The sequence below is a fragment of the Pantherophis guttatus genome, chromosome 8, assembly GCF_059756535.1.
Source record: "Pantherophis guttatus breed Tessera chromosome 8, ASM5975653v1, whole genome shotgun sequence".
Lineage (NCBI taxonomy): Eukaryota > Metazoa > Chordata > Lepidosauria > Squamata > Colubridae > Pantherophis > Pantherophis guttatus.
The window spans coordinates 37521337-37545829 of NC_142070.1; the positions used below are offsets into that span (position 1 = coordinate 37521337).

The 24493-nt window shown below is 34.6% G+C and overlaps 1 protein-coding gene across 1 annotated transcript in view; it reads right to left on the bottom strand.

Moving 5' to 3' along the window:
• The window catches only part of FAT4 (FAT atypical cadherin 4), a 106603-nt gene that overhangs the window by 50813 nt on the left and 31297 nt on the right, over positions 1-24493 (bottom strand). The window contains exons 2-3 of the mRNA XM_034442893.2: positions 2791-2922; positions 821-1082 (exon numbers count right to left, since the gene is read on the bottom strand). Of these exons, the coding sequence (XP_034298784.2) occupies positions 821-1082; positions 2791-2922 (394 nt within the window). The remainder of the gene's footprint in view (positions 1-820; positions 1083-2790; positions 2923-24493) is intronic.

Below are 24493 nucleotides of genomic sequence, written 5' to 3' on the forward strand. Positions count from 1 at the left end.
TTCCCGCCTTTGAATGTCTTTCTTTTCTTGAAGTTAAGGATTAAACTGTACTGCAAACAAAATACAGGTCTCTTTAGTATGTTTTTATTGTAGTAAAAAATAATAGGATAAATTAGGTTAAATTTACTTATTTATTTTATTTATTTATTTATTAGATTTTTATACCGCCCCCTCTCCCGAAGGACTCGGGGCGGTGAACAGCCAAAATTAAAAAACATACAATATAAACATTAAAATACGTTTAAAACAGAATTAAATCCAAAATGGCTCCCCAATTTAAAACGCCTTACCCATGACCCTATAATAAGACGAATTTAAAATTTAAAATTTCCACATTTAAAAAGGGGGAAGATTTAGGCCAGGGGGAAGATTTAGACTTCCTGTTCCCTCATAAAGCTCCGGTAATAGAGATACATTACCTTAGATATTCAAGATATTCAAGAATACAATTAACTATATTTATATCATCTATATTTATAACATCTATCCGTCTATCTATCTATCTATCTATCATCTATCTATCTATCTATCTATCTATCTATCTATCTACCGTGTTTCCCCAAAAATTAGATCCTGTCTTATATTTTTTTGAACCCTGAAATAAGCGCTTGGCCTTATTAACATGTGCTCAAAAGCTCTGTTGGGCTTATTATCAGGGGATGTCTTATTTTGGGGAAAACAGGGTATCTCTCTCTCTCTCCCTCTCTATCTATCTATCTATCTATCTATCTATCTATCTAATCTCATTTTAACATTCAAAAAATGATTCATCAACTAATCAAAATAGTTGTATTAATTTCATATTAAGTATTCAGTTTACCTGGAGTGGTATCTTCTGCTATATCAAAAGAATACCATAGTTTGGAAAACTTAGGTGTATGATCATTAATATCACTAACAGTAATGTTGATTCTCATATCTGAAGATTGCAGACCATCATCAGCACGTACAAGCAAAGAATATTTGGAACGGCGTTCTCGATCCAACCGCTTGGTAGCTATCAATTCACCTGATTCTGGATCAATATGAAAACTATCTTCTGCACCACTAATGATGGTGTAAGTTACCAAAGCATTTGCACCCTGGGGAAAAAAAACCCTAAGATGAGATATATTTCATCTAAACCTTCAATAAACAATGAAGTTACAAATTTTGCATTAAAACAGACATATTTAAAAATTCAAAACAAGGCTTTCTAGCCCGTGAATCATTAAAGTGTTTCTTGATAAAGAACCATAACCTGAAACATCAAGGATACTTCTGGATCATATTAGTAGATATTGCATCCCTTCCCTGGCAACAAAATGGATAGAAGGCACTGTGAAGAGGTGCTGTTTTGTAGTGAAGCAGTATTTTATCCTGTGATAAAATACTATTGGGGATCTAAATTAGTGCAAGAATTTTGTGTAACTAAGCCTAGATCCAGCCCATGGTCTATTTGATTCTTGGATGCCTTGAATTTACTCAGGAAAACTCCCGAGTATTTGCAAAGTACTGCACTGTGTGTCAAAAAGTATGTACAATAATTGGAAAACTTCTTGGAACTACATGCAAAAACATTAAGAATTTTTAAGTGTAATATTTACCACTTGAGATTTGTATGCAACTGAAAATGTTCCATATGTTTAGGAACAAAAGTTTGGTGCTGCTCTGCTTTTCTTTGTATCCAAGAATTTATTTCACAATATAAAGGAAAAACTCATATGCTGTGCTTAATCATAGTTTATCATGATATAATCATACCTGACTACTGGAATCTTTTCTCTTAATTTCACAAGGCTGTTCTCATCTTATAACGAATCCGTGACAGCAACAGATAATGATAACATCAAGAATACCAGTATAAAGGATAATATTTTCATCCCTAAGGTGGCATTGTTTCATTAAAACCTTCAAGTGTAAGGCTGCCCAAAATGACAATAAATTACAAGCTCCTGATTTTATATGGATCTTAAGATTTCATGCTAGGACTTGGCAGGACTTTCAAGACTTAGCTAAATAAAAAAAAAAGTTTACTGCAGGCAAGAATTAAGCCAAATGAAATAGATGATGGCCAACATGAGGGTCAAGTTCTTACTTATATCAACAGTAATTTAAACTCATTGCTTTGTCTTCTAAACCTGTCCTAAAAGTAATTATTTTGCACTGAAACTGAGCAACTCTAACACAGGTTCTGAAAACCCACAATTCTTTACCACTCCTTATTTTAGAGATGAGGCCAGTTCTCCTATTGTGCTATGACCTGAGATACAGTTAGAGAATCTTGCCGAGTTCCCTTTGGTCCCTGATTGAATAATAATTGATTGATTGAATTAGTACCATTAACCTGATGTCAACACTTAGTGATACCTTTAATTAGTCTTGCTAATCATACCACACGTCAGAAAGGCAGAGGTCAGTATAAATATCAAGAAATAACTTTTTATTCAGAAATTCATAACACTTCTTTGAAATTGCCTTCTCGAGACTGCATAGCTTCTTTGTTAATGGGCAAAGAAGCTACACAGAAATCATGATCAGGAAGGTTGGCATAAGAAAAGACAAATAATGTAAGCAAAGAGACAAGTCCTTAAGCTTCCCTGCCTAGCTCAAGTGTTTGGGAGTCTTCAGCTTAACATATTTGTGGTAAATTATATCAGTCTCCATTTTAATTAGTAAGTAATTACATTCCATGTCCTACTCCCTAACAACTCTTAACATTTCAGTTATATTATAGAAAATCAATCTGGGTATTCAAATCACTGTAACACCAACACTGTAACACTATTCAGAAAAGTAGCCACTTCCTACCTCATCAGCATCTGTAGCTGTTAGTTGCATTATTTTAGATCCATCTCCTAAATTCTCTTCTACAGTCAGATCAAGCATATCTGTAGGAAACACTGGTGGATTATCATTGACATCCTGCAGAGTTATTTCCACCTACAGTGAAAGTAAGGAAAAAATAGAATTAATTGAATAAAAGTATCTCTTGCAAATTATTTATGTTTGTATCAATTCAGATAAATAGCGCATCATTTAATCCTTTAAGAAGTCTCCCAAACAAAAACAAGAAATAAGACAGTGTCTGTTAAAATTCCACATCGTTATTAAATCTTCCAAGAAAAGCTTCTAGCTTCCATCAAGCTAATTTGACTTGTTGATAGTAACTGAATTTAAATGGTCCTAGTCTAGTTTACATTGGACATGGTCCACTGATTGACTGTCAATGTAATCCCCAAAAGTTGGCCTCTAGAGGACAGCTGCCAAGACCCAGGGCACAAGATCACTCAACCATTAAATGCTGCCTGACATAAAGACAAGGTGGTGTAAAATTCTCCCTGACTATTTATATATTGGCAAGTATCACAACTAAAACAAGGAATGCAACTTTTCACATAAAAATGGAACACGATAAGACTCTTCTGTAAAAATGGAATCTTAAAAACTTAAAAATTAATATTAGAAGCATGTCATTTGAACATTCTTTTGGAATTACTCTCTCTTTCTTCACCTTTAACCCAAACATATTTTATTTTTCACAAGTTCTGTTTATATTCTTTGGAGACTTTAATGGTAGCATCTGAAATATCTGCTGAAGTTGTTTACTCTTTTTTCTATGTAAGCAAGTTTGTTTAGTTCTCACAGGATTGCTGATGTAGCATTTAAAAGGCTTATCCATTCTTAGGTAGACACATACTAATTATCTCCCAATAAAGAAGAGACAGACAACAGCTGGTTTATATCTATAGTGAAAGTAAGAGGGCCCTAAGCAATAACTTTACCAAAACCTGAAGACCACCAAGGAGATAATGTCACAGTTCTGATAGCGTTCCCTTCAGTAAAGACAGAAAGCAAATACATTAGTAAATGAAAAAAGAAATCAAGAAAAAAGAAAAAGTAAGGAACAACTCAATAGTCAAAGACGTAGACAGATTGAAAAGTAATTGTATTTCAGCACTGTTCTACCTCTATTCACTTGAGATTTCCCTCAACTTGATTTAAAAGACATGAGTTAGAATCACTTACACACAGACATACACCAGCACTCATTATCTTGTGAACTTATGCTCTTATATATATTTAGCCTTCAAACTAATTTATATACTTTTGGTATGAGAGGCTTGGATATGATCTACAAGGCCATTGATCAGCAAATTGTCCTATAAATATATATTTTATTTCAAATTAAATCAAACCTGAATAGTTAATTCAGTTAATATGAATTAGTAAATCCAAGAGGAAATATACCATACATTCCTAAATGTGCAATGTTTTTATTTATTACTAATTTTGATTTCACCTTTGCTCCAGGGAATTCAAAGTAACATACGTTCCTTTCTATAGTCCTAAAGGTGCTTTTTCAAAGAATAACTGGATTTCTGGTTTTTCTTTGAAGATGTTTTGTTTTTCATCCAAGAAGCTTCAGCTCTGAAGAAGCTTCTTCAGTGTTTCTTGGATGAGAAGCGAAACGTCTTCAAAGAAAAACCAGAAAGTCCAGTTGCCTCTTGAAAAAGCACCTTTGGGACAACCATGACCTGGATGATTGAAAATCTCCATAGACATTCCTTTCTATATTTTAGTCTAATATTAACAAGGCATGGATATGTTAGGTTATAATTGTTGATTGTCCCAAGTTCCCAATTATAGATACAGATAATACGCAGCAGGCCATAAAGCAAAGTCTTTATTATCAATCAAGTTTTGTCCTTTAAAATAACAAAGAGTAAAAAAGCCTATTAAATTACAACAAATTGTGTCTTAAGGTAGTACTCTCCAATTTATTTATTCATACTATACTATCATGCATAACTGATATTTCAGGTAGTCACTGATATTTTAACCAGATCCAATTTCACTATATCCCTTTTAGTCTAAAACATTTGTAGCCAACGCATAGGAGTTATTTTACGCAAAAATTCATAAGTATGCCAAGAATTAACTGAAATAAAGCCTGGATAATTACAACTGAGAATGATTTCAAAAGGATAAACATAAATACTGTAACTGATGACAATGTTATATAACTTGAAAATACAGTGAACTTTGTAATATGTAGTAGCACTGGAAATCTCATTTACACACAGAGGCCTAACAATTCATTTGAAAGGGAAACAAAAAAACATCTTGGGTAATTATGTTTTTTAAAAACATTTTTTCATTAGGCATTTAACTTAATAATTCCTGGGTAGCATGATTAAGTTAAAAGATGGATGGATGGATGGACAGATGGGCAAAGGTTAGTTTATTTGATATTTTATTTTCTATCAAAATGTAAAGCTTTAATTAAACTAAATCTCTATTTCAGAAAATAAAACTGACATAACAATTCTTCAGATGATCACCACAAAAACAAAACTATATCACAGGGCCTTGTTACCTGATGGATTGTCTCTCATATATCTGGCCAATTGATTCAATTTTGTAGTGTTGGTGTGTTCGGGTTCCTTCAACCATCTATCCGAATGCCAGACATATAGTCTCTCTGTAGAGGCCCTCTGAAAAAAAGTTTCCTGTGATGTCCAGATGGCCCTCATCTTGCTGTTGTTTAGTAGAGATTTGAAGATCTAACAGAGATTTGAAGACCTAATTGTTCACTCAGGTCTTTGTCAAAGAAAGTGTAACTTCTTAACTTTGTTCCTGCCTAGTGTGTCATTCACAATAACTTTATTTTTCATTTATTATAAATTGTATTCTTCTTGTTTTAGTTGCAGTGAGCGACAGAGTCATTGGGACCCATATGGCATACAAATTTTATAGATAATAGATATAGGTAGGTGGGTAGGTAGGTAGGTACTATAGCAGTGATGGGATTCAAGTAATTTAACAACCGGTTCTCTTCCCTAATGATTTCTTCCAACAACCAGTTTGCCAAACTGGTCAGAAAGTTAATAACCGGTTCTCCCGAAGTGATGCGAACTGGCTGCATCCCACCACTGTACTGTAGGTATGTATGTATGTAAGATGATAGATAGATAGATAGATAGATAGATAGATAGATAGATAGATAGATAGATAGATAGATAGATTTAAAAAACTGGCCCAAACTCACTGCTTCCATGGTTGAAAGCAAACTTGAACCTAGGTGTCCTGGTGTCAGTCAATAACAACCATTGCTCAACAATGTAGCTTGGAAGAAGGAAAAAAAGCTTGGTAAGTAAAAAGATGGCATCATTATGAAAAATTATGAAATAAGCATTAACTTGAAACAGACCTTTGCCAAAGCTTCAATATCATATATGCTTAGACAACTTTCCTGTTAATTTAAAGGAGTTTCTTTGTTCTTGTCCAGTGAGTAATACCAGGAATGGTTTTTCTTCAGATTTTCCTGAACTTGACATTATGAATTCATATTCACAAGATCAGATGCTGCACAAGCCTTTTTTTTTTTTTTTTTTTGCTTTCAGCCTTCTTATGCTTTTTCATGAAATTTAAGCACTAGGGCTTTAGCTTAACTTTTCTCTTGTCAATCGTTTTCTGCAGCCTTTTATTATTAGATCAGTTGTCTAGTTAAAGTACCACTTGATCGTTTTACAGCTCTGACCTCTGCTTCTTCAGCTAGAAAGCCAAAGGGCCCATCGTTTATCATCTGATCTGTCACTTATAAACTAGCACTTTCAAACTGTCAAGCTGATAATTTATTCCAATGGAAGAAAATCTACTCCTTACAGACTTTCTAATTACCTAATCCAAATGTGTTGACCCTTTGTTCTTCCCAAATTGTTCATTATCCTTGAAGAATCTTGTGTGCAGCAATGTAACTAAGCCAACCAAAGCTATATTAGGACAGTGCTTAATAGTCAAGCTAAGTTCTAGTCTACAAAGTTACTTACTTAGTGGTCCGTCACAAAACACAAACATATGGTATATTTTTATTTATATAGCCATAAAATTTCAGCTTTTTTCATAACATAGAAGATTAATTTCCTACTATCCTACAACAATGGGATAAATAAGGCACTGATAGTGCAATAAATTACTAATCATAAGTATTGATTAATGCACACAAAGGGGTTGGATTCAGAGAAAATGAAACCATTCATATATCAGAGTTTTTCTTTTACTCCTCCCACATCCTCTTAATCCCACCCCTCCCCCCAAAAAACCTTCAGGAATTGAAAAACCTGAGAAAGGTTCTGGCTTGATCTGCTAAGAAGACGTATCCCAATTGTTATTTCACTTCACCATCTGCCCAGCACCACAGGAAAAACAAATAACTAAAATGAGATTCCTTTTGTTTACCAGTGTTTTAAAATTCAGTCCTGAAAAATTCTCTCCTCTCTCTCTCTCTCTCAATCAATCAAACCCAAATTTGGTCCTTCTTTTCCATCTTTTAATGTCAACAGTTCCATAGTTTGCTATGTGCTAAGCAAAACAATGACATCCTCCACTTATGAAATAGAAACAATACTCCTTCTCAACAATATTTTCAACTGTCTTGTGAAACCAAGGAAAAAAGCCACAAATATGCTGAACTAGCTTAAATGTGGTAAATATAGTTTGCACTCACAAGGCAAAACTCTATTTGATAATTCTTTCTTCTAACCACAGCGGTCTTATGCATGTGCCTCATCAGAGACTTACAGATGGGTTGTGACTTAAGTAGAAAGAGGTCACCAGATGTCTTACATTTATTTGTTTGTTTATTTGCATACTACTGGTATTCTGTTGGGAGAAAAAAAAGACAGCTGTCTAGTTAAATGGGGGCAAATTTTGTCTTCCACTTGAAGGCCTAACCCTCCATGGCAGTCTGACAGTTTCTAGCAAAGGTCCTTTGCACAGAATGACAAGAGGCCTTCAAGAAACTAAGAGTATGCCTAGGGAGGAACAGAAGACAATTTCAGATACCAGTATAGAATATGCTGGGCTAAGATAAAAAAAAAATGCCCAAAGTCTCATTCAGCCAATGCAATACAATACAATTTATTATTACAGTCTTAGACCAGAACAAATAAAAGCATTCAGTATATATACACTTAAAAATTCTACTATAAAATAATAAATAACAACTAAAATCTATGATAAATTCCAGTGTCAATTATACATGGTCTGACTATATGATATTTGCAATCCCTAAAGAGTGTGGCCCGTTGGTGCTGATTGTGGTGATAAATTGAGGCTTACCTACATTGACTCAAATCTACAGGTAGTCCTCAATTTACAACAGTTCATTTAGTGACCGTTCAAAATGACAATGGCACTGAAAAAAGTGATTTATGAGCATTTTTCACAGTTGTGAGCTTTGAAGCACTCCCATTGTCGTGATCAATATTCAGATGGTTGGCAACGGGTCCATACTTATGACAGTTGCTGTGTCCCAAGGTCATGTGATCCCTTTAACAAACTCCTGACAAGCAAAGTTAATGGGGAAACCAGATTCACTTATCAACCAGGTTACGAATTTATCAACTGCAATGATTCATTTAACAACTCTTAAGATGTTAAGTGAAAAGAAAAGTCATAAAATGGGGCAAAACTTAGTTAAGAAATGTCTCACTTAACAACAGAAATTTTGGCCTCAATTGTGATCATTAGTTAAAGACTACCTGTAAGGCATGGATTATTAAACTCATTCTTTATGTATTCTTTGAAATCACTCAATCTCAATGAAGTTAAAAGTACAAGAAATCTATTCTTTTATTTTTAAAAATATAGCACCTTATTTTCAAAGATAATATTTAGAATTCAATGGCCTTGGATCTGGATTATTTTTTTCACTGTTTCCTGAATATTTCATCATGCATCTGTGGGTAAAGTCTACTCTGATTTAAAATGATTAATGTATATAATGTATAAAGTTATAAAAATATTCTCACACCAAAATGTCAAATATGGGCAATGCAACCTTTATTTTAAGGCAAGACCAAGTTTTTCAATCCAGTATAGTTGTTAAAAAAAATAGTGATAAAAATTATTGAAAAGAGTTAATTACATTTGTGGAAGAAGCACTAAACTATTCAGGGTGAGAAAATGTAAGTGCTGTTTTTAAGAAAAGCCATAGAGCTTTGTATCTCCGTGAATTAAAAAATAAGTTATACAGAAAAAGCATTTGTTTGTGGCAAGGGAAACCAATTTATTAGTAGGACAACAATATTTTCTTTTGCAAATCTGCATAAAAAGATGATCATACTACTATTTGCATCACTTATTCCTACCATACTTTTCAGTTTGGGTATATGGTCGGATAGAATTTTGTTTGTAATGAATTATTTTATTTCTAATGGAACAAAAATTAGATCCAAAAAGTGAGCCAAATCTTTCTACCCCAGTGTATAATTCCTGATTTGAATGCCCAAAGTTGGACTTCCATGATGAAGCGAACTCTTTAATAAGTGTAAAGTATTCTGCCAAATCAGTTTGTACAAGGGTTTACATGGCAAGCAGAGGAGGAAAACGCAAAACCAATAGTAAACTTAAGCACCATGTCAGTTTAACATGAGGCAGCAATAAAGACAAGTTTCCCTTGTCTAAGTCTCAGGCATGGGCCAGGCATCCCTTTTATTTCAGAAACTAAGACGATTCCTTCTATGAATCACTATGCATCACAAGCAGCCAGAAGCATGTGTTCCTGCAGCTTGAGCATATCTGTTATCAAGAAGAATGGAGCAGTGCAGAGGGGGATGAGTGGGGAAGCCCTCTGAATGACAGGCAAACTGGGCAATCGGCCAAGAACCGCAAGAACAGCCACAAGTGTGGATAAGTAGTTAGCAATACTCTTGACAGTGAAATGCCTTTGAAAGCCCACTGAGTGTGTAGTGATATAACAAAGAGTAGAGTTGTGTGTTTCTCATGTGGCTTGAAAAGCAGGAACTGAATAAGTTCTTTTTCCTTCCCAAAGTGACAGCCCCTCATACGGCTATGTTTAGCTCCCCTTGAAATTAATATGCCTTCATAATTGTTTGAATTATTTGCCAACCTTTCCAGACAACCTGCTGCCTTTTCTGCAGCATAGAGATTCTCGAAGGCCTTTTTTAAAAAATTAAGAGCACAGATGAAAACAATGGAACTCTTGCTGAATGTGGTATTGAATAGTAAAAATATATAGGATTATAAAGATTAGACCATGGGGGAAAACACTGGGGGAATGGACATGTCTAAAACGGTATAGTGGAAGGAGCAACAAAGATAATAGAGCCATAATCCAAGATTTTCCCAGTTCAATTTTGAGAAGAGATGCTGGTTAGATTGGGACAATATTGACTAAAATTAAAACTCGGAATAGTTTCTGTCCAATCAGTGAACGCAAAAGCAATACAGGTTTCCTTCCTTCCTTCCTTCCTTTCACTCATATCTGAACATGGCTGACTGTTATATAATAATTCTATTAAGCTATTTCACAACCATTTCCTAGGAATGGGGGTTGATAAAGACTCTCATTCCTCTTAGGAATCTCATTCCTCAAATTTTAATCTTAAACTCTATGCCCAATTATTGATATTTGACCATTTGCATTTTACATAATTGTGTGAATGCTTATTTCTTGTGTAGTTGTGCAGCTGATATAAATTAATCTAACTTTTTTAAAAATACCAATGACATCATTAAATAAATGAACCAAGTTTGCATAAATGGCACAAAAGTATAAACTACATTGTTATAACAAAGAGGCAAACTGACACAATGACTCTTACTATGTTAATTTAATTGGCATTTGGTTTTAGCTGAATTTCTCCCCAAAAGGTCCATAATATCTAGATCCGTTCCAGTCGGGCTTCAGGCCTGGGTACAGCACGGAAACGGCATTGGTCGCGTTGGTTGATGATCTCTGGAGGGCTCGGGACAGGGGTTGTTCCTCTGTCCTGGTCCTGTTAGACCTCTCAGCGGCTTTTGATACCATCGACCATGGTATCATGCTGCACCGGCTGGAAGGGTTGGGGGTGGGAGGCACAGTTTTATGGTGGTTCTCCTCCTTCCTCTCTGACCGGTCACAGTCTGTGTTGACAGGGGGGCAGAGATCGACCCCGAGGCCCCTTATATGTGGGGTGCCGCAGGGATCGGTTCTCTCGCCCCTTTTGTTCAACATTTATGTAAAGCCGCTGGGCGAGATCATCCGTGGTTTTGGGGTGAAGTACCATCTGTACACTGACGACACCCAGCTGTACATGTCCACCCCAGACCACCCCAACGATGCCCTTAAAGTGATGTCCCAGTGCCTGGAGGCCGTACGGATCTGGATGGGGAGAAACGGGCTCAGGCTCAACCCATCCAAGACCGAGTGGCTGTGGTTTCCGACGTCCTGATATAGTCAGCTGGCGCCATCCCTGGCTATTGGGGGCGAATCATTGGCCCCCACGGAAAGGGCTCGTAACTTGGGCGTCCTCCTGGATTCATGGCTGTCTTTAGAAGAGCACTTGACGGCCGTGACCGGGAGGATTTTTCATCAGGTTCGCCTGATTCGCCAGTTGCGTCCCTTTCTAGATCGGGACTCGTTATGCACAGTCACTCATGCCCTCGTCACCTCTCGTCTGGACTATTGTAACGCTCTCTACATGGGGCTCCCCTTGAGGTGCACCCGGCGGCTCCAACTGGTGCAGAGTGCGGCCGCGCGGGTGGTTATGGGAGCAGCGTGGAGCTCCCATGTAACACCTCTCCTGCACGAGCTGCACTGGCTCCCGGTGGTCTTCCGGGTGCGCTTCAAGGTTCTGGTTACCACCTTTAAAGTGCTCCATGGCTTAGGACCTGGTTACTTACGGGACCGCCTACTACCATCAATAGCCTCCCACTGACCAGTACGCTCCCACAGAGAGGGGCTCCTCCAGGTGCCGTCGGCCAAACAATGTCGGCTGTCGGCTCCTAGGGGGAGAGCCTTCTCTGTGGGGGCACCAACAATCTGGAATGAGCTCCCCCCAGAGATACGGAGGATTCCGGATCTGCGCACCTTCCGCCGCGAGCTGAAGACTCTTTTATTTCATCAAGCTGGCCTCGCCTAAATCTTCTCCCTTTTAAGTGTAAATTTTAAATTTTTACTGTATTTTAAAATATGGGTATTTTAAATTATGGGTATCAATTCAGCCAAATTTATTTAATTCATTTTATTCGATTTTAAATTTTGTATATGTATGTGTTTTATTTCATGGCTGTTCACCGCCCTGAGTCCTTCGGGAGTAGGGCGGTATAGAAATTCAATAAAATATAAATATAAATATAAAATATCAAAATAAATATAACGAATAAAATTTATTCTACTGAATCTATCTTATTTATCTGAAATTTATTTTCTTCTTCTTCTTTTCAATTTATTTTTTCGCTTCTACACATATCTTGGTTCTTTCCTATCAGAATGCTTAGTAAAAATCACTTAACTTTACCTTTACCATACTTCTGCACACCTAATATGCATGTACGCCAGATGTTTAAGCATGATTTAAGCATTGATTTCTCACACTGCTGAATCAATGGCTAATTAATATTTAGCATACTGTATTAAATTAACACTGTAACTTCTAACAACATAGAAAAAGTTAATGCAATTTATCTGTGGTATTATTTAAATACCCACTAATACTAATTTCTCTTTTCTTAATATGCTGCATTTCTGAGCAGATTGTGCAATTTGTTTCCCTGTCTGTAGAAACTCTAATTCTAGATGACTTTCAGCTCCCAGACTTCAATGTTTTCAAAATATATTTTTTTGCATTTGAGCAAATACATCACATAATTTGTATTAATGATGTAGATGAGGTACACAAGAAATTTAGTTTCAAGAAAGTACTCATTTAATTTGTAATTTTCACATTATTTCTGAAATATGTCCATTTATAGTCCTAAAGTCTATTTCCATTTTAATTCTTCACAATAGGCTTTTGAAACCAAATAGTCTATTTAAATCTTTGATATTTTTAAAAAACATAAGTTTCTTATTTCAAAAAAGGGTGGCTTTTTAAAAAAAATATTGATATATTCATAATTTATAGGCTTTACCAAAAATATCATGACAGGAGATTATATAAAAACAGATAAAGTAGAGCAATCCAAAACAGTACTAATAAATCTTTAATTAAGGTGGGAAAAATGGAGTAATAGAACAATTAATCTTACATAAAGAAATATTTGTATTAACTTAAACATTTTTTAAAAAGATTCTCACCCAATTCTTCAATCTTAATCATTACTTAATCATCCTAGAGACGTAGTATAACAATGAACCTGCTTAGTTCTTCTTTTGCTTTCCATACCATTCATTCTCAGAGCAAATTTATTTTATAAAATAGACATCCTAGCAGTGAAATGTAATAGGCACTAATGATTTTTCCAAAGATCTTAGTAGATCAGTAACAAATTTTATCAGTGTCAACCTTTGAAAGAAAACCAAGATTATTGTTGAATAAAAATGCTGAGAAATTAATTATGTGAGTGAAGGACATGTTTGGCATAATTCCTGCCCTTTCAGGTATTTCTGTTTTCAAGTTACTATATAAAGTGATAAATTATTAATAGTACACATAGTAATGGTAAGAAAGTTTGAAAACTAATTCTACCCAGCTGGGCTATACATTTTCTAAATAGAGGAAAACAATGAGAAAGAGTCATGAGTAATTTTGTATTTGGAAGAATAAACTGCAAATTACAAACCATATCTCAGTTCTACAACCATTTCAAAGAATGATATAAAAAAAAGTCATTAGAAAATCTTTATTGAATTTATACCATGGATGCATTCTGCAGAAGTTTTGCTTTTCAGGAACAAGCCTAGATGTAGCACACATCCATAAATGTAAACCGATACATGTTTTTAATGTACTTATCATGATATTGAAACTATATGGAACCATTTTAAAGTGCATATTTAACATATAAATATGTTCAAACTTTTTAATAAATTAAAAGTGATATGTAATCAAAATACTTACTTTTCTGGTTTATATAATTTAGGAAACTTTTTTCAGAAAACTATTTGTCTCAGCAAAACAATTGTAGTTTGTCTAAAACCTAAATTATAGTGAAATATTTTTTCTAGTGAGGAAACTGATTTCTACTGTTTCAGCTGTCTTGAAGATGACTGCTTTTCAAAAATATATGATTTAGAACTGATAACATTTTCTTTTAACTATTCCTACAAAACTTAAATGGATTATGTAATATAAATATAACTCAGCAGAAAAAATATCACATATATGCACAAATTAATTTTACCACTTTAGTGCTAAGAAATGTTTTTTTATTTGAATTTATTATATAAATGTAGATTAAGATTCCTCCTTTACATTAAAATCAGTCAAACTGAGAATAAAAATATAATTTAAAAATGAATTCAACGTTTTCTATCTTCAAACAATGAAGAGAAAATTAATAGTTCATTTGCTGATATTTTCTTTTTAAAAACCCTTAACTTTTTGTTAAATATATATCATATTTTTCTCTTAGGAATCACAGTAGCATGTATTTGTTTTATTTTCTTTCATTTTTCTTCACAGCAACAGTCCTGTAAGGTAGATTGGGTTGAGAGTTAGTATCCGGTCCAAAGCTACAGAAGTAACTTCCAGGGTTGAAATTTCCATGCTCCTCCTTCAACTTCATCCCACTGTTTCTAAGGTCAGCTGGAAAATGTGAACTGCTCTACCTTTAGATTCATATATTCTTTCTTCTAAACTGCATCATACTACAATACAATATTAAAATAATAGTAATCTGACAGTAAGCCAATATATTTTTAACAGTGATCAAATGCAAATATTTTAAAAAAATCAGTTCAAATTTATGAATATTTGTGTGCACCTAAAATAAGCAGGAAACTATTTGTGGTTCCATTAGTCTTAGTAATAGTAGAGGCTCTTCTAATAAATCATTTGAGAATTCGTGGAGGTAGGCGGATGGAAGAAAGTAACATTAGATGCTTTCAATGACATAGGTTAAAAGGAATAAGATATACTATATCTATTGTATGTCTATATTTCTATTTATCTCTATATAATCTTTATTTATTTATTTATTTATTTATTTATTTATTTATTTATTTATTTATTTATTTATTTAATAAAATTTGTATGCCGCCCTATCTCCAAGGACTCAGGGCGGCTCACAAAGACAGTCGACCAAGCGACTGTTAAAAAAAAATGAATATACATAAAAATCAAGAAAGTTTTTTAAAAAAAAAATTAAAATATACTACCCCATCAGTCCAGGTCGGGGGACATAGCCAGGTTTTCAATTCATGGTGGAAGGTGCGAAGGTCAGGGGCCAACCAGAGCCCCAAGGGAAGTTGATTCCAAAGGCTGGGGGCGCTCACAGAGAAGGCTCTACCCCTGGGAGTCGCCAGCCGACATTGTCTAGCCGACAGCACCCTGAGTAGGCCCTCTCTGTGAGAGCACACCGGGCGATGGGAAGTTGACGCTGGTTGCAGGTGGTCCGACAAATAACCTGGGCCTAAGCCATGAAGGGCTTTATAGGCTAACACCAGCACCTTAAACCTTCACCTTGAATATATTTATATGTATCACAGACACAAGTATACATGCACACCTGCACAGACATATACTGTATATTTTATACACCACAGAATACTTTTCAATAGTCTTCTAGTCTCTAGAAAAGACAAGAAGTAGTTTCATTACAGCGACTCTTCTTCTTGTGCCATATCTGTCATCGGACATTGGCAATCATGTTGACAATCCTATATTTCAAACTGCTAGAGAACTGAATATTGCCTGTGATTACTTTCATTTTTCATAATAATTATAGCAAAGATTAATACAAATAAAATATATCCTTGCTTTTTCTTCTGTAGATTTTTTTCTACTTTTATATTTTGGCAGGCAATTTAATATATAAACATTTAATTATGAACAACAAGACTTACAAGTACAGATGTTCTAAGGCAATTAAAACAGTCAAGGGTATTCTCATTGTCTCTCCTCCATTACTTTAACCTTTTACCAGGAAAAAATAAAGAAGCTTATAAAATATCTCACTCAGAATGTTTCATAATTATTTATGGATTGCAATTTGAGAGCAAGAAATAGTTGAACAGAAGAAAACTCTATGCTATACAATTTGTTCTTCTGCTTGTAGTACTTATGTTTTCCAATTTATTCTTTTTAATACAGCTGGAACATTATGTTAAGCTGTACAATCTTGAATGTGTCTCTCATTCACTCTTAGGACACTGTATCTTATAAATATTTTTAAAATATTTTATAACGTGTTTGGATGTGTGAAATCACACAATTTAAACATCAACAGTCAAAGAAGATAAACTGGAAAAAAAAATATTTTTATTCTAAACCCATTTGGGAATACTAATCTAACTTTCTCTCTCCTGGACTCAACTATAGAGAAGATATTTGACTTATAAAAATTCTTCCCATATCTTATCTCTTATCAATAAACACATCTTTAAAGTTTCATCATTTGAATTTAGTAAAAAAAAATCCATTAATATCTACCAGCAATAGCAACATATTGAAAATCTTAAACTTTAATTCCTTGTATCCCACACATTAATTTCTTATTTATTGTTTATTTATTTATTTATTGGTTCGATTTATATGCCGCCCTTCTCCGGAGACTCAGGGCGGCTTACAATGCGTTAAGCAATAGCCTTCATACTTTTGTATATACCTGCTAAGTAGGGCTTTCAGCCCCCTAAGCGGTGTTCTTTTTTATACAAAGTCAGCTTATTGCCCCCACAATCCGGGTCCTCATTTTACCTACCTTGAAAGGATGGAAGGCTGAGTCAACCTTGAGCCTGGTGAGATTTGAACTTGCAGTAATTGCAGGCAACTGGTGCTACTTAACAGCACTTTAGTCTGCTGCGCCACCAAGGTTCTTGCTAATCATTTTCACTAAATCATTATCATTTTCTCTTTGTCTCCTCTCAGAAACTTCTCCTCAAGTGTTATGCCAAACATGTTCTTACTTTCTATGCACTTATGGCTCTGCAATATAGCCATGACTTTTCAGGACCATGTATTGTTGTCCACAGCATATTAATTAGGAAGTAAAAAACTCCCTTTTTATGACTCTGTAATCCCTTAATACGGGCTAGAGTCATGGCGACTGGATGGAACTGAAAGTTTACTGGCCAGATGCTCTTCCTGATGCCAAACAGTGTTCACAGCTGATGTTTTTTCTTTGCACCGTAGGAGAAAAACATTTACCATTACCTAGGTTTGAACTCTCAATTTTCCGATTAGCCATGAGAGTCTTCACCACTAGGCCACAATACCATTCATATTAGTTAGGAGGTATGTTTACTAAATATTTTGCCAGTTTTTTCCTCTTCTTGGAATATCTTGAATCTGCTAAAAGGAGAATCGGAAGACTCTCTCTAATATCAGGATAGCTGTAACCCCTGTTTATATATATAGTTTCCCCTTTAGCATTGTAGGACTTACATGCTGCTCTATAGCAGTAATAAATATTTGATTGATAGAATTTAAATCTAACCAAGATGTCTTTCAAAAAATTTAAATTTGCTTGTTTTATAAATTCATGAATACTTTATATGAGCTGCAAGAAATGAAATCTGATTTGTTTAACAAATCTTTATGAGGGGGAAAAAAAGAAGAAAACAACACAAGGTCAGCTTAAGCACAGTTTGCATTCAAATTGAAAACACTTAGCCCATCTGCAATATGTTAACAGACTAAACCCCGAAGATACAAACTTTCGTCAAAAGTATTTACTTCATTTGCAAGCACCTAGCAGCAACGGGGAACCTGCATGGCTATTGGACTTGGAAGGAAAAAAGAGATGTTTATACATGTAAAAGACCATGTATAAACAAACTAACCATAGGTAAACTAATCCAAAATAGAGATTGAGCTTTATGGAAAAACAGTTGTGAAAAGGAACTGAGGAAAGCTTTGAGTGCATCTAAAATTTAATCATTATAACATCACCACTCAATCTGGTTTACATTTGCACCTACAGGCCTGCTTGTGATTGATTCTTTCTTCCTTTCTTAATGTTAGACTTCACTCCGTTCTGGAGTGGGTTCTTTTTTTTCTCCCTAGTGGCCACATTGTTCTTTGCTGGAAAACACACTCCAAGACAAAGCCTCAGACAAAAAGCTCCATAGCTATTTAACATCAAGATGAGAGGAATTGTGTTTACGCAGGAATTCTGCCAAATGTTCCTCCTGAGTTTTATTACAAATAAAGTTATTGGGTTACAGTCACTTCTGTACATCTTCTGATTCATCGTGACCCTCTAAGGATTTACCTGGTTATAGATGCCTGTAACAACAGACTGCATATTATTCATCATGGCCAGTTCAATCTCTCACTTCTCCAGGCTGTTAAAATATATGTCTTATAACTTGCAAACTAAATGGGAAGTTTCTGTTTCCTAACCTTTTTAACAGTAAAATCTATATAATTGTATTAAACTGAAAAAAAATTGAATATATACCACTATTCATTGTGGACTTCTCCCCTCAGTCCACAACTACAGGCATGAATAATCATTTTCCTTCATTTAATTTATCTGGACTAATTTTATTTACAGCTGTAAGAACCACCTTATCTATGAATATCTTTTATCTTATTACTTACGAATATTTTTCCATATTCTCTTTTTTTTAAAGTAATTTTATTTCAGTTTTAACTACAACAGTAAAATATAATACAAACTAAAAAGAAAAACAGAAAGGATATGTTAGAAAGAAAGAAAAAAGAGGGAAGAAAAAAAGAAAAAACTTATCAGACGTATCACAAGTACAGACAGTTTTACTGGCTTTTTACTTCCTCTTAATTAACAGACATAAAATTCTTCATTCCATAACTCTTTACTATAAGCATACGCAAAATCTTTTCCAAGCCAGGTATAAAAAAATTGTCCAAACAGAACTCTAAATAATACTATTTAATTAAGTATAAAATTTCCATATCTCAACTCTTTACCAAAGCCCTTCCATCTGGAGATAGATATTTCTTATTTAATATTATCATTTCAAATCTGAACCTTCAACAATAAGTTACTTAAAACAATTAAAGAATGCATTTGACTGGTGCTAACATGGGACTCCTGAACTAATATTTTTTTTACCGTGTTTCTCCAAAAAGAAGGCCGGGTCTTATTTTCTTTTGACCCCCCAAAAAAGGCTAGGCCTTCTTTTCAGAGGGTTCTAATTATTGACTCATCTCGCAGTGGTGGCACCGACGGCCCTGCCCAGCAGAAGCCTGCTGCTGGCTCACTTCTTCTGCGGCCACTTGCCGCCACTTGCACTCATCGCCCCGGCCTCTGTTTCGCCTTCAGATGCCTGGCATCTGTAGCCGATAAGAGCTCTGGATCCGGGTGATGCGTGCGAGTGACAGCAAGCGGCCGCAGAAGAAGAGGCCACAAAAGAAGGCAAGGCAGGTGTCGGGGTGAGCGAGACCTGGTAAGTAGGGCCGCTCCACCACCCCCATCCCCACCCTAGCTCATTTTTTACCTGTGTGCCTCGTCCCACCCTCTGCACCCCTGAGGTCTTAATTAGGGCTAATTTTGTGGGTGGGGCTTAATTTGATTGCATGTGCTCAAAAACGTGATAGGGCTTCTTTTCAAGGTGGGTCGTCTTTTTGGAAAAACATGGTAGTTTGATTTCAAAAAGTGTAATTTGCAGTAATCTGTGTAAATGCAAATTAGACATTTGTGGTCATTAATTTTTGTTTCCATATATTAGAATATCAAACATCTTTTTAAAGAACTACGTAGGATTTTTGTAACTAACCAATAATCTGTTGGTATATTGCCTCAGAATTTAGAATAGTTATTTATTAATCAAATGTACCTAGCCGCCCAGCTCACAAAGAGTGAGTCTCACAGCATACAGCAATCCAGTAAGAAAAATAAGACAATCATTAATTAAAAATATATAATTATAATTCAACTATTATATAAAAATCTATAGTTATATAATTCACTTTATATAATTATATAAACCAGGTAATACCAAAAGAGATACAGAAAAAAAGAAATATAGGGAGAAAAACACAAATTATTATATCTAATTTCTTACAAGTAATAACAAAAGTTTCCCAGAAAAATACAATTTTGTTTTTAGTTCAAACCCATTTTAATCCCATTTCCGGGATATTGGGGTATTAGTCGCTATTGTGGTAGATTAAAAGTAAGTACAGCAGTTAGAAGCAGGCAGTAGGCTTAAACAAAGCCTATCAAAAAAGATGAACATTCAGCAGACTTTTCATCCCTAAGACTAAAATCATTCAAACTTTATTCTACATATGGAAAATTTCCACAGCAGGGAAGAAAGAATGCAACTCACTTTATGCTAAATCCCATTCCAAATGGAAACCTTAACAACCTAACACCATTTTCAAATGGATAGGCAAGAGAGGAAATACATTTTTCTGTTAATAATATTTTGTTTCTTGTAGTCACATGATTTTTTTCATACTACTTCCCAAGTACAAATTTCATTAAGTATTTAAAGTACCTAATACTGAATAGAATAGAATAGAATTCTTTATTGGCCAAGTATGATTGGACACACAAGGAATTTGTCTTTGGTGCATATGCTCTCAGTGTACATAAAAGGGAATACAAGAATCAAAATATACAACACAGTGATAGTCATAGGTTACTAATAAGTAATCTAGGAAACAAACAGAACAATATAAATAGTAAGAATACAAGCAACATGGTTATAGTCATGAGTGGGAGGAGATCAGTAATCATAAGATTCAACACTTAGTGATAGTCATAGTTATAATCAAGTTGCACTAAAGGCAGAATTATGGTGATAAACAGATTGATAACCCATGGACCATAGCATGCCTGGAAAAGACATTCAAAAGTGAATATTGGCACACAATGTAATTATAGTAATATGTTAGGATAGGATAGGTTAGTAGCTGAAACAGTAAAGTGTGCAAATTGTAATTGATTAGTTAGAGAGTACTGATTCATGCATGATAAAATATAAACTGTGATTGGTTGCTCTAAGTACAACAGCAATAGCACTTAGACTTATATACCGTTTCATAGTGCTTTATAACATTCTCTGAGTAGTTTACAATGTGAACATATTGCCCCAACAATCTGGGGCATTTTACCGAGCTTGGACAGATAGAAGGCTGAGTCAACCTTGAACTGGTCAGGATCATGGGAAGAGTTACCCTGCAATACTGCATTCCAATCACTGTTCCAACACAGCTCCTATTTAGTTCTTCAGTTATTTATTTGATCATTTATATGATTGTCTACTTGCAAGGTGACTTTGGATGGCTAAAATTGAGTACAAAGGAAATGGTAAATAATAAAGCAAATAAAATAAAACTTACTAAACTGGAGATGAATTGCCCAAATTATTACAGTTTAATTATAACTTCATTGTAAATGAGATTTAGGTTCATTTATGCTAAAAATATGAGTCGTGTTAGATCAATCAATAAACCTATCTAATTCAGGAGCCACTGGATGTATTTGGGAAGTCCACAAATTTGATTTGGAAGGCAATATGGTCATTTCCCAGCAAACACATTAAAAGCATGCAAATAAGAAGGAAGTAAAGATCCATTAGAATGGAGAACCACAGATAACCTGATCGTCCATGAAACTGTATAATCTCCTTTTCAAAACACCCAACCTGGCTGCTGTTACAATTACTGGAACAAATTAATAGATTAATGCACTATAGCTGTGCACTGCATATAAAGAACTATTGTCTTCCATCACCTTGAATCTCCCTGAACTTGGTTTTAGTGAAATTTTGAAATTGGATATAGTGAGATAAGACAACTTATCTTTGTTCATGTTACACATGCCAGCGGTCCCCAATCTTTCCGGATCAGTGGCACTGACAGCAGGGAGAGAGGAGATAGTTTTGCACATAAAAGTAGCCTTGTGCGTTTGTGCGCTCACCTGACTCTTGCACTGGATGTTAAGAATCCCTGAATATGCTATTTTACATATATTCATGATTTAATCTATCAAGATGCCCTAGGGAATTATCTAGTAACCTACCCCCCACCGCCTTTTTTTACTCCTCTTCTAGAGCTAGTATTGTTTTTAAGATGTAATGACTAAAGCTATACAGAACATTTCAAATATGGTCTTACCACGTTATTGATGATTAGGTTATTATATGTATTATTAGTAGTAGTTTTATTTTTAAATCTGTTAATGATTCTTTTAATTACAGAATTTGCTTTTTTTTTAACCCACAATAATACATTAGGTTTGACCGTTCTATTAGAACTGTCTACTGAGATTCACAGAACCATGTTCTGATCAGTCACTATGAGTTCAAGTTTCATTATTGTATGGCAGAATATGTTTTTTAGGCAAACAGGCATCATACATATGTTTTTTTTTTATTTAAACCTGGCTAACAATGATTTTCTTAATCACAATTTGGAATCAAAATAATTAAACAAAGAATTGATATTTTTCTTTAAAATATTCTTTTCTTTAATCTGTTCTCATATTGCTTTGCACAGAATTCTCTTTTTTTTGTCTGAGATTTATATTCTCTTTTCACCTAAGATTGTCTAATTATAAATCATAGATAATAAATGGTGGACTTTGTACAGGTCATCCTTGACTTACAACCATTTGTTTACTGACTTTTCAAAGTTACATACACACCACTGAAAAAAGTGACTTATGACTGGTTTTCCTACTTTTGACCATGCAGCATTGCCATGGTCACATGATCAAAATTTAGGTGCTGGCAACATGCGATCACCATTTATAATTCTTCACAGATCCTTCCAATAAGTAAAATCCCTGGGGAAAACCAGATGTACATAACAACTGCATGATTTACTTCACAACTGCAGTGATTTACGTAACAACTGTGGCAATAAAAGTCATAAAGTGGGGTGCAACTGTCTTGCTTAGCAACAGAAATTAGGGCTAAACTGTGGGTGTAAGTCGAGGAATAACCTACATGTGGATACTAAAATACTTTAGTATCCTAAAATAGTAAAGTATTTTAAAGTAAAATACTTTAAAATCCTCTTTTAAATACGGTTTAAAAGAGTTGTTTGTCAGAATTAGGACATTTTTAAAAGCAACATTTGCAATATTCATATTTTATAAATTATGCTAAGATTTGACCCCAATTTCATGGCACATAATCAATTTTATAAAATTTCCATGTAATTACGATAAAATAAAATGTTATGTCTATAATTTCAATATCTAATCAAGAATTATACAAATGGTTAAATGATGACATCTTTCCAGTCACAATGTTCTAAATTTGAAATTCAACATGAGTCTGGGGTCAGACTGAGATGGAAAAAGCAGCCTTACGTATCACATTTAACTAAGTACCATTGAATGATAGGTTGTACTTGAAGCCTAAAAATGGACCCATGTACTTAAAGCTCAGTAATCTGATTCTCAATATATATCCAGAAGCTATCAACATTATTTGTTTACTCAATAGTTGCAAACGATACACCTGCCTCCCTGTAGAATACATTATGTGTTACATGAATATTTTAGCAGCCTTTGCTAGCTTGGTACCTGATCTGTATTTAGTAGCTTTTATATAAGGTATATTAAGACGTAGGTTGCTTTTCTACACTACTGTGCATCTTGCTGTAATCAATACAGTTTTAGAATTCGTAATTCAGTTCAGCTCTGCAAAAAAATGTGATTAGAAATAGCATGTTTTAGTAATTAGATTAATATTTGGTTATATAATATTTGTTTTAGAATAATCATACACACACACTTAATACTATGTAATAGATTGCTTAATTTTCAATAGTTGACATAGGACATATTTTTGGACAAGACATACATTTTCAGTGGAGTCCTTGGTGAATTTGCTTGTTGCTTGCTGCCAACTAAGTAATATCATCCAACTAAGTAATATCATCAGTGACTTTAGGGTTTATATACAGTAGTTTTATATACAGTAGCTTTATATATAGTAGCTTGCCCTATCAGTGTTGGTGAGAGTGTGGTTTTCTACTTGATTGTTTCTTCATTAAGGTATTGTTTTCTACTTAATATATTAATTCCTACTTATCTGGGTATTGGTTGCTGGCCAAAATATGTCCTGTTCTTTTTGTTTCCTTCTTAGCTTTTTAATTGTCTTTTTCGAATAGTATGTAAATGTCGTTTATCTCTATATGTACAAACACACTGCAGCAACCCAGGACACCAAAAAAAGGAAAAAGTCTGCCTACACAACATCTTCCAGCAAAATGGATACCCACACAATTTATCAAAAAGTGCCTGATGACTAGTACAACTGCTACAAGTATGAAAAAAGTAACACTGGTCTACATCTACAACGCTATGACATTGCTGTAGCACACAAACCAAGTAAATGCCTACAAAATATCATAAGGATACCAAAAGATCCACAAGTCCAAGGGGGAAAAAACAGGAGTCATCTACAACATTTAGTCTAAGAACTGTAACAGGCACTATTTGGGACAGTCAGAAGACCAGCAGAGTGGCTTTGGATTTTAATGTGATGTCTTATCAAGTTATAGACCAGCATGGAAATCAATCAGCTGATATGCAAGTTCTAGAAAGGCAACTAGGATGGAGATCTAAACCACAAAAAGCCAAGAAAAGAAGCAGGTCCTATAAAACTAAAAAAATT